General features: G+C 41.9%; 2 protein-coding genes across 2 annotated transcripts; both read left to right on the top strand.

The window, feature by feature from the left end:
- The first annotated feature begins 1,943 nt into the window (after positions 1 to 1,943).
- Positions 1,944 to 5,501, top strand: LOC109511684 (protein FAM186A-like). The gene is made up of 2 exons (XM_019862922.1): positions 1,944 to 4,678; positions 5,431 to 5,501. Exons 1-2 carry the CDS (start codon positions 2,050 to 2,052, stop codon positions 5,499 to 5,501), a joined length of 2,700 nt encoding a protein of 899 aa, XP_019718481.1. The 5' UTR covers positions 1,944 to 2,049.
- A 430-nt stretch (positions 5,502 to 5,931) lies between these two features.
- On the top strand, positions 5,932 to 11,289 carry LOC109511680 (uncharacterized). Its single transcript, XM_019862919.1, has one exon. The coding sequence runs from the start codon at positions 6,001 to 6,003 to the stop codon at positions 11,212 to 11,214; it is 5,214 nt and encodes a 1,737-aa protein (XP_019718478.1). The 5' UTR covers positions 5,932 to 6,000; the 3' UTR covers positions 11,215 to 11,289.
- The last annotated feature ends 628 nt before the right edge of the window (positions 11,290 to 11,917 follow it).

The following is an 11,917-nucleotide window of genomic DNA, read 5'->3' as shown; positions in this document are numbered from 1 at the left end:
ACCACTGGTTTGGAAAAAAAAGACAAGACAAGACTAACACCATCACCCCAAAGAGAGAGCACTGACGCTGATACAGAGGACAATGCAGACAAAGTCCCATCACCACAAAGTGAGTTGTTAGATCGTGATGAAGGATTGTCAGAACCAGTTCCTTTACCAGTTGAGGAGACATCTGACTCAGCTAAAAAAGACGTCACTGGACTAATGTCTCCACTGCAGGTAGAAACCATTGAAAGTGAAACTGAAGATGAAACTGGAGAAATTCGATCACTAGAAAAAGAGGACACTGATGCTGACAAAGAAGACATACTGGGAAAATCACCATCACCACAAAAAAAGACAGCAGCGCCTGATGCAGAAGACATATTTGAAAGTGAAACGGGAGATATAACTGATCCAATTCAATCACCACAAAAAGAGGACACTGATGCTGAAAAAGAAGACAATGCGGGACAGTCACCATCTCCACAAAAAAAGACAGCAACGCCTGATGCAGAAGACACACTTGAAAGTGAAACTGAAGATATCACTGGACAACTTCCACCACCACAAAAAGAAGACAGTGACACGGACAAAGAAGACATTGCGGGAAAGTCGCCATCACCACCAAAAAAGATAGCAGCGCCTGATACAGAAGACATATTTGAAATTGCTCCTTTACCTCAAGGAGAGACCACTGATTTTGATGAGGAAGGCACTTGTAGACTAGCTCCTCAACCACATGGCCAGACCCCTGACCGTGATGCAGATGGCATCACAGAATCTTTGTCTTCACCACAAATGGAAAACATTCAGTCTCAAGTTGAAAACATATCTCAACCAGTTTCTGTTCCAGATGGGGAGGAAATAGTTGATGCTGATGAAGGAGAAATCACAGAACTCGTGTCCTCACCTCAAATGGAAACAATTGAGGATGAAATGGAAGACACAACTGGAGTGATGCAATCACCACAACAATATACATCTGACCTTGATACAGAAGACCTTTCTGAATCTTTTGATGTACCACAAACAGACACCACTGGTTTGGAAAAAAAAGACAAGACAAGACTAACACCATCACCCCAAAGAGAGAGCACTGACTCCGATACAGAATGCAGCGGAGAAAAAGTTCCAACACCACAAAGTGAGTTCTTTGATCGTGATGAAGAAGGCTTGTCAGAGCCAGTTCCTTTTCCAGATGAGGAGACTGACTCAGCTAAAAAAGACGTCAATGGACTAATGTCTCCACCACAGGTCGAAACCATTGAAAGTGAAACTGAAGATGAAACTGGAGAAATTCAATCACCAGCAAAAGAGGACATTGACGCTGACAAAGAAGACAAACTGGGAAAATCACCATCACCACAAAAAAATACAGCAGCGCCTGATGCAGAAGACATATTTGAAAGTGAAACGGGAGATATAACTGATCCAATTCAATCACCACAAAAAGAGGACACTGATGCTGAAAAAGAAGACAATGCGGGACAGTCACCATCTCCACAAAAAAAGACAGCAACGCCTGATGCAGAAGACACATTTGAAAGTGAACCTGAAGATATCACTCGACAAATTCCACCACCACACCAACAAGAAAGTGACATGGACAAAGAAGACATTGCGGGAAAGTCCCCATCACCACAAAAAATGACAGCTGAGCCTGATGTAGAAGACATATTTGAAAGTGAAACGGAAGCTATAACTGATCAAATTCGATCACCACAAAAAGAGGACACTGACACACACAAAAAAGACATTGCAGGAAAGTCGTCATCACAAAAAAAGACAGCAGAGGCTGATGCAGATGACATATTTGAAGTAGCTCCTTTACCTCAATCAGAAACCATTGAGTTTGATGAGGAATCCATTTCAAGACTAGTTCCTCTACCACACGGTGAGACCCCTGACCATGATGCAGATGGATTCACAGAATCATTGTCTTCACCACAAATAGAAAACCTTCAATCTCAAATTGCAAACATCTCTCAACCAGTTTCTATTCCAGATAGGGAGGAGATAGTTGATGCAGATGAAGGAGAAATCCCAGAACTCGTGTACTCACCTCAAATGGAAACAATTGAGGATGAAATGGAAGACCCAACTGGAGTGATGCAATCACCACAAGAATATACATCTGACTTTGACACAGAAGACAGTACTGAACCAGTTGACATACCACAGATAGACACCATTGTTTCGGAAAAAAAAGACAAGACAAGACTAATGCCATCACCCCAAAGGGAGAGCACTGACGCTGATACAGAATGCAGTGGAGAAAAAGTTCCAACACCACAAAGTGAGTTCTTAGATCGTGATCAAGAAGGATTGTCAGAATCAGTTCCTTTACCAGATGAGGGGACACCTGACTCAGCTAAAAAAGACATCACTGCACCCATGTCTCCACCACAGGTTGAAACCATTGAAAGTAAAACGGAAGATGTATCTGGACGAATTCGATCACCACAAGAAGACAGTGTCACAAACAAAGAAAACATTGCAGGAAAGTCGTCATCACCACAAAAAAGGACTGGAGAGGCTGATGCAGAAGACATATTTGGAGGAGCTCCTTTCCCTCAATCAGAAACCATTGATTTTGATGAGGAAGATATTGCAGAACTAGCTCCTCTTCCACATGGTGAGACCCTTGACCATGATGCAGATGGAATCACAGAATCCTTGTCTTCACCACAAATGGAAAACCTTCAGTCTCAAGTTGAAAACATATTTCAACCAGTTTCTGTTCCATATGGGGAGGAGATCGTTGATGCCGAAAAAGAACAAATCCCAGAACTTGTGTCCTCACCTCAAGTGGAAACAATTGAGGATGAAATGGAAGACACAACTGGAGTGATGCAATCACCACAATATACATCTGACTTTGACACAGAAAACATGACTGAACCAGTTGACGTACCACAGATAGACACCATTGTTTCGGAAAAAAAAGACAAGACGAGACTAACACCATCACCCCAAAGAGAGAGCACTGATTCCGATACAGAATGCAGCGGAGAAATACTTCCAACACCACAAAGTGAGTTCTTCGATCGTGATAAAGAGGGATTATCAGAACCAGTTCCTTCGCCAGTTGAAGAGACAACTGACTCAGCTAAAAAAGACATCACTGGACTAATGTCTCCACCACAGGTAGAACCCATTGAAAGTGAAACTGAAGATGTAACTAGACAAATTCGATCACCACAAAAGGAGGACATTGATGCTGACAATGAAGACATTGTGGGAAAGTCACCATCACCACAAAAAATGACAGCTGTGCCTGATGAAGAAGACATATTTGAAAGTGAAACTGAAGAAACAACCGGAGAAAGTCGATCTCCACAAAAAGAGGACACTGATGCTGAAAAAGAGGATATAGCGGGAAAGTCACCATCACTCCAAAAAAAGACAGTAACACCTGGTGAAGAAGACACATGTGAAAGTGAAATTGAAGAAATAACTGCACAAGTTTCACCACCACAAAAAGAAGACAGTGAAACGGACAAAGAAGACATTGCGGCAAAGTCACCATCACCACCAAAAAAGACAGCAGAGCCTGATGTAGAAGACATATTTGGGGTTGTTCCTTTCCCTCAAGGAGAGACTATTGATTTTGATGAGGAAGGTGTTTCCAGACTAGGTCCTCTACTACATGGTGAGACCCCTGAAGATGATGCAGATGACATCACAGAATCTTTGTCTTCACCAAAAATGGAAAACCCAGTACTTGTGTCCTCACCTCAAATGGAAACAATTGAGCATGAAAAGGAAGAAACAAGTGGAATGATTCAATCACCCCAAAAATATACATTTGACTTTGATACAGAAGACATTCCTGAAACAATTCACTTCCCACAGAAAGACACCACTGGTTCTGAAATGAAAGATAGGAGAAGCATAACACCAGCACCCCAAAGAGAGAGCACGGACGCCGATGCAGAATACATTGAAAACAAAGACCCATCACTAGAAAGTGAAAAAGAAGGATTCTCAGAACCAGTTCTTTTGCCAGATGAGGGGACAACTGACTCAGCTAAAAAATATGTCACAGGACTAATGTCTCCACCACAGATAGAAAGAATTGAAAGTGAAACTGAAGATATAACTGGACAAATTCGATCACCACAAAAGGAGGACTTTGATGCCGACAATGAAGACATTGCGGGAAAGTCGCCATCACAACAAAAAAAGACAGCAGCGCCTGATGCAGATGACATATTTGGAGTAGCTCCTTTACCTCAGTCAGAAACCATTGAGTTTGATGAGGAAGCTGTTTCTAGACTAGTTCCTCGACCACACGGTGAGACCCCTGACCATGATGCAGATGGAATCACAGAATCTTTGTCCTCACCACAAATGGAAAGCCTTCATTCTCAAATTGAAAACATATTTCAACCAGTTTCTGTTCCAGATGGGGAGGAAATAGTTGATGCTGATGAAGGAGAAATCACAGAACTCGTGTCCTCACCTCAAATGGAAACAATTGAGGATGAAATGGAAGACACAACTGGAGTGATGCAATCACCACAATATACATCTGACTTTGACACAGAAAACATTACTGAACCAGTTGACGTACCACAGATCGACACCACTGGTTCGGAAAAAAAAGACAAGACAAGACTAACACCATCACCCCAAAGAGAGAGCACTGACGCTGATACAGAGGACAATGGAGAAAAAGTCCCATCACCACAAAGTAAGTTCTTAGATCGTGATGAAGAAGTTTCTTTTCCAGTTGAGGAGACACCTGACTCAGCTAAAAAAGATATCACTGGACTAATGTCTCCACCACAGACAGAAACCATTGAAAGTGAAACGGAAGATATAACTGGACAAATTCGATCACCACAAAAGGAGGACATTGATGCTGAAAAAGAAGACATAGCGGGACAGTCGCCATCACCACAAAAAAAGACAGCAACGCCTGATGCAGAAGACACACTTGAAAGTGAAACTGAAGATATAACTGGACAAATTCCACCACCACAAAAAGAAGACAGTGACACGGACAAAGAAGACATTGCGGGAAAGTCGCCATCACCACCAAAAAAGACAGCAGCGCCTGATACAGAAGACATATTTGGAGTTGTTCCTTTAGCTCAAGGAGAGACCATTGATTTTCATGAGGAAGGCACTTCTAGACTAGCTCCTCAACCACATGGTGAGGCCCCTGACCATCATGCAGATGGCATCACCGAATCTTTGTCTTCACCACACATGGAAAACCTTCAGTGTCAAGTTGAAAACATATCTCAACCAGTTTCTGTTCCAGATGGGGAGGAAATAGTTGATGCTGATGGAGGAGAAATCACAGAACTCGTGTCCTCACCTCAAGTGGAAACAATTGAGTTTGAAATGGAAGACACAACTGGAGTGATTCAATCACCACAAAAACATCCATTTGACATTGATACACAAGACATGACTGAAACAGTTCACTTACCACAGGAAGACATCAGTGTTTCAGAAATGAAAGCCGGGACAAGACCCACACCATCACCCCAAAGAGAAAGCACTGACACTGATTCAGAATGTAGTGTTGACAAATTCCCATCACCACAAAGTGAGTTCTTAGATCGTGATGAAGAAGGCTTGTCAGAACCAGTTCCTTTCCCAGCTGAGGAGACAACTGACACAACTAAATTAGACGTCACCAGACTAACGTCTCCACCACAGGTAGAAACCATGGAAAGTAAAACCGGAGAAATACGATCCCCACAAAAAGAGCACATTGACGCTGACAAAGAAGGCATTACGGGAAACTTGCCATCACTACAAAAAAAGACAGTAACGCCTGATGCAAAAGACACATTTGAAAGTGAAACTGAAGATGTAACTGGACAAATTCCACCACCACAGAAAGTGGACAGTGACACGGACATTGTGGGAAAGTCGCCATCGCCACCAGAAAATACAGTGGCATCTTATTCAGAAGACATGTTTGAGAAAGATCCTTTACTTCAATCACAGACCAGTGATTTTAATGAGGAAGGTGTGTCTAGACAGGTTCTTTTACTCATGGAAACCACCATTGAGCCTGAAATGGAAGACATGACTGCACTGATTCAATCACCACAAATATTTTCCTTTGACTTTGATAGAGAAGATTTTTCTAAACCAATTCAATCAACACTAATAGAAACCACTGATTCTAAAATAGAAGGTTGGATCAGACCAGTGCCATCACCACAAATAGAGAACTTTGACTTTGAGACAGAAGACCTTGCTGCATCAATTCCTTTGAATCAAAAGGATCCAACTGACTCTGTAATGGAAGAAGTCACTGAACCAATACGATCTCCACAAATAGAAACTGCTGATTATGAAATTGAAGACTCCACTATGCTAATGCTTCTACCACAAAAAGAAACCATTGTTTCTGTTACAGAAGACCTTACTGAACCAGTGTCATCACCACAAATACAACCCACTATGTGTAAAATCGAAGACATTAGTCGACCAATATTATCACCAGAAAGAGCGACCATTGATTCTGATGCACAAGACATCACTCAACTAGGGCCACCACAAATAGAAGAGACTTTATCTAAAATAGAAGACAGAACTGGACCAATGCCATCACAAAAAGAGACAATTGAGCGAATTCACTCTGATATCCAAGACATATCTGGAATGGTGCCACGGCAAAGAAAGCTTGACACAGAAGGCGTATTACCTTTACCGCTTGAAGAGACCACTGACTCATCTACAGAAGACACATCTCAAACCGTATCAGAAATAAAAACTTTCGTGTCTGTAATGGAAGACATAAATGGAGCAAAACAATTAGGTCCCGATATAGTGCTGCTACATGAACCAGTCCAATCATCCCACAGAGACAGGTCTGATGATGAGGACTTGTTTGAATTCGTTCCATTACCAAATGAATCTATTGCATCAGAGGACATATCTGACATGTTCCCAAGTAAAGAGGATTTATTTGAACCAGTGACATCACCAACGGAAGATTATGTTGTATATGCTACAGTGAAACCATCTCATTCAGTCCCAACCACAGACGAGACACCAGGTTCAGTGCCACTCTCAACATCTCAGAAAGAAAGTACCTTTTCTAGTATACAGGACCTATGTGACCCACTGCCATTAGCAATTAAAGACACCACTGAATCTCATGAAGATGATTTATATGGGAAGATCACTGTATCTTGTACAGAGAAACTCAATGAATCACTAGCAAACGAAGAATCTGATTTGTACGATACTCACTTTATACATGACTTAGTACCATCACCATGGCAGGAGATAGATAATCAATCTCATTTACTTCCATTTGCATCATCATCAGCAGCAACAGCAGACAATGAGACCTGTATGTCCAATGTAGAGGACCTTCCTGGATCAGTCTCTTCACCTTATGGAGAGAACATTGCAACAGATCTCTGTAGTCCACCGCAAAATGTAGATGAAATATCACAGTCACCATTTTCTGAACCACTCCCACTACCACACAGACAGATAACAGAATCTGAAATACAAGAATCATCCCAGTCATCCGGACTTGAAACATCACCAGAGAGAGAAACTCTTTTATTAGAGATGGAATTCCCAAATGCAGATGAACTAAGTGATACAGGGGGCCCATCTAAACTAGTTCCACTGCATCACAAAGTGCCTACATTTTTGGATCTAGGTGAGTTATCGTTATTTGTTCCATCATTACAGAAAGAGGTCAGTCTACCTGATACAGTTAATATAGCTGACCTGGTCGTAAATGCAGAGGATGCGTCTACACCAGAGCTGTCACCAAACAAAGATATGTCCGTGTGTGACACAGAGAGATTTTCCAGACCAGTGCGAGCACGACCTTCAGAGGACTTATTTGACGCATTGTCAGACGAATTATGTGACCCAGTCACAAGACCAAATGAAGAGATCACTGTTTCGGATCATGACTATCCTCTTGAACCCATCTCATGGCTACATAGTGAATCTTCTGTGTCAGATACCGATGACCTTTTGGGACTCGTTCCATCAGAACCTGGGGAAAAGACTTCCTCTGACAAAGAAGTCCCCTCAATGTTAGCATTGTCACCGCACAAAGAACTACATTTTTTGGATACTGGGCTCTTAAACAAAGCATTGCAGGGTACAGAGGAGATTTCAAGACTCATGTCATCACCACCCAAAGACACACCTTTGTCTGATAGTAAGGACCTAGCTCAGGCATTACCTACCAAAGAGACCCATACTTGTGATGTCGAAAACATATTTGGACAAATGCCACAAACTATCACTGAGTGTGACAGAGAGGACATATCTGAATCAGCATCACCATGCCAACAAACCTCATTGTCTGACATTGAGATCCAACCTCTACCAGTGTCCTCACCACATCAAAACATACTACTGGAGGGTGTGTCTGAAATATACTCAAATGAAAGGAATGTATCTGAATCAGCACCATCTCCTGTTAAAATGATGGTACCTGATACAGAAGACACATGCAAATCCGATGTATTTGCTATGGAGGAGTTCTATGAACCACAACCATCACCTTACAAAGAGACCACAGCATTACACGGTTACACTAATACAGAGGGCCTCTTTGAACTTGTCCCAAACATGGAAGGGATATCAACAGGAATACCATTACCAGACAAAAAGGGAGAAGCAGCTGATGCCAAGGAATCTGGTGCAGAGGTTGTATTTAATCCATATCTGTTAGCGACAGAGGACAGACATTTGCATACACAACTGCAAAAAAAAACCACTGAATCTGATACAGACAGCAGTTTTGAAAGATTGCCAAATGTTGGTGCTGTACCAGCAAAAGTGCCATCATTACATCAAAAGACTGCTGAGTCTGATATTGAGGACTCCACTGGTTCTGTGCCTTTTTCACCACTAAAAACGAGTAAAGAATCTGAAAGTGGGTCTGAAAGGTCTTCACTATCATCCAAAGGGGATTTCTCTGAACCTGTTCTATCATCATTGAAAGAGACAACCATGTCTGATGCAGAGGACTTACTTGGACCAATTCGACTATTACAAGGAGAGAGCCCTATATTTCACATACCTCGACCAGCGACAATGCCACCACCACGTGAAGAAAGGCGAAAGAGAAGGAGGGCATTCTGTCTCAGGATCCCTGATCAAAATGAACTAAAACTCCCTCTAAAGTCTGTCACATCAGATATACAATCATTCCCATGCCAAGATCATCAGGGCCCCAAACCAGAGGGTTTATGTGATGAATTGGTGAAAATGGAAAGCAAGGGGGAACTGAGTCCTGGACAGACAGACCAAGAATGCTCGCCGATACTCCCCAAAACCTCAGCACAAAAGCAGAAGATGGAGCAAACATCAATGAATGTCAGTTCTACCTCATCACCCAGTGACCATTTTTATCATAAACCAAAGAAGTATCAAGGTATTAAAAAAAATGAGCCAAGTCCAAAAGCTGAAATAAAGCCTCCTCCCAGGCCTAGAAGAGGGCACATTGTTGATCAGCAGCAATCATCCTCTTCAACTATTAAAACATCTAAGTCAGGAAAAGACTCTACCAGTAAGGTTTCTTCTGATCTATCAAAAAAAGGAAGAAATAGACAGGATACATCTAGCCCAGTGACCCCACCACACAAAAAGGTTACCGTATCTTGTATGCCTCAACCAGAGCGGCCCCAAGGACCACTTCATGAGGTAAAAACAGTACGACATGCACTTCCTTTCACAACACCCAATCAAAAGGAGCCACAACTTTCTCCATATGCTGCAAGATCAGCCTACCTGCCTAAAATGCGCCAAGCGCCTTCTAAGGCACAAAAACCTGAGGATGTTTGCAGAGAACTCCGAGAAAAGGAAAGGAAAGGACTATCTGGGTCTAAAACACCCCACCAACGTGGGCCACTGGCACCGCCACCAAAAGAGAAAACCGTACCTGATAAAACTCGACCAGGACCAATGCCGCCTGCACGACAGAGGAAAAAAACAACACGGCCATCATTTACAATCAGAGTTCCTGATCAACAGTCGACAGTTGCCCCACGGGTCCTGAGCAAAACCGATGTTTGTGGTGCGCTAAATGAACAAAGAAAAGGGTCTCAAACCACTGAAGAGTCACACACAGAACCATCACAGGCTCCAGACAAAACTTCTCAAAAACAGGTGAAAGGAAACAAATCAGCACTGAAAAGTGTCAACTTTCCACCAATTCATGATTCACATCACAGACAGAAGGCTAGTGTTGATAGCTGGTGTTCGGATACCAAAATAACAGAAGAAAAGCCAATGTCGGAGATCCATCCACTGTCTCCATATAGAACCAAGCTTGCAACTCCTGTTCCTCCAACGGCTGAGACCAGAAGTCAAGAAATAAAAAAAAATGATATTGAGCCCAGACCTGAGATCCAGATTTCAAGCAGTCCTGGTGAAGAATTGCTGATTAATCAAGACCCCAATCCACTCAAAGCCAAGAAGTTCACTAGTCTGGCAGATAAGAGAAAGGAACTAGGGTCTAGATATGAGATACGGGGTCAGTACAAACCCAAGGGCGGAGTGATTGTCGATAGAGAACTCGAACCCCTTAGACCTAAAACACATTCGAGACGAAATGTTATAGGGCGTGGATCGGCGATACGGACTGCATATCGGCCTAGAGGAGGACCAATCGTTGATCAAGACCAGATTCCAATGAGATCCAGGACACAACCAAATATGGGTTCAATACAAAAAGGGCTAGGGCTTGGATCCATCAGATGTCCTCCAGACAAGCTTAAACAAGAAACCATTTTTGATCCATTGACATTTAAGTCAGAATGCCGGAGTCTGGGAATGAAACAAAATGAGCCTGTATCTGTGATACAGCCATATAGACGCAGGGAAGATATGCTTTTTGACAATACAATGCTACTAAGAACCAAGGCAGACTCGAAGACAACAGATTCAAGGAGACCCACATTTAGTACTGCTAATAGGAATGCCACCATGCCAGAAGCTAAAAAAACCCTACAAATGGCAAACATGTCGCTTGCGGCCTCATCAGTCACGTGCTCCAATTGTGGACATAGTGCCTCTTTCATTCAGTGCAGACAAGACGTGATGATCGGATGTCAAACACGGATTCCTCGGCCACCGAGTTGTAGGAATATGGCTGGACCAATATTGAAAAAGATAGCCATGTACCCCCCTCAAAGATTAATAACATGCAAAATGGGTTCAGTTGAGACAGACATATTCAAGCAACTTAAATACGCTCCTGCTCGCACTTTTTAATGATGACATACCCTCACGAAAAATACATTTTCAATGCACCACAATACCAATCTACTAAACCTCTATCAAGTATTAAGTATCTCAACTCAACTCAACTCAACTCAAAAAAAAAAAATCTAAGTATTTTTGTGACTTGATATACAAAACAATTTATTTTTTATTAATTTATACAAAACATTTTATATGTACTTTTGCCAGGCAAAGCACACCTATACACAATGTGTAGCATTTCTTTATTTTTATATATTTATATATGTACATGTTGAAACTATATGAAGTCTTCTTAATATTTCATCAATAAAGCAATTATTTCTTAAAATTAGTTATTGACTGAAATTGCTTGTGTGTGTCTATATTGTTGTCAACATTAAACAGATGGACAAATGGTGTCTTCATGCATGTTTATAATCAGGAGTGAACAAAAATTTGGGGGATGGCCTTTCTCAAATGAGCAGCAGAGGTTATTTTTTGATGCAGATTTTTTTTTTCCCAACCCACCGACCTCATGGATGAACTTGAAGACACATCCAAGCCCGTTCATAGTCTCTGCAGTCTTAATGAAGTCCAAACAATGTCAAGTATGCTTTGCTTTTATTTTGATGTGCACTTGTAAAACAGGGAGAGCAAACAAAAGCAGCGACTTGAATTCAGCGTTGCCAACTTGAAGATATTTTCACTGTATTCAAGGACTTCTACCATTCTC

The sequence above is a fragment of the Hippocampus comes genome, unplaced genomic scaffold (assembly GCF_001891065.2).
Source record: "Hippocampus comes isolate QL1 unplaced genomic scaffold, H_comes_QL1_v1.1 scaffold1, whole genome shotgun sequence".
NCBI classification, from domain to species: Eukaryota; Metazoa; Chordata; class Actinopteri; order Syngnathiformes; family Syngnathidae; genus Hippocampus; species Hippocampus comes.
This window is presented reverse-complemented; position numbering and strand designations above follow the sequence as displayed.

What these genes read in the sequence shown, in the direction of transcription:
- LOC109511680 (XM_019862919.1), top strand. Translation starts at nt 6,001, where the DNA reads ATGGAAACCACCATTGAGCCTGAAATGGAAGACATGACTGCACTGATT.
- LOC109511684 (XM_019862922.1), top strand. Translation starts at nt 2,050, where the DNA reads ATGGAAACAATTGAGGATGAAATGGAAGACCCAACTGGAGTGATGCAA. An exon ending in AAAAGTCCCATCACCACAAA is followed by an intron (nt 4,679 to 5,430) that starts GTAAGTTCTTAG and finishes CACTTACCACAG; the next exon opens with GAAGACATCAGTGTTTCAGA.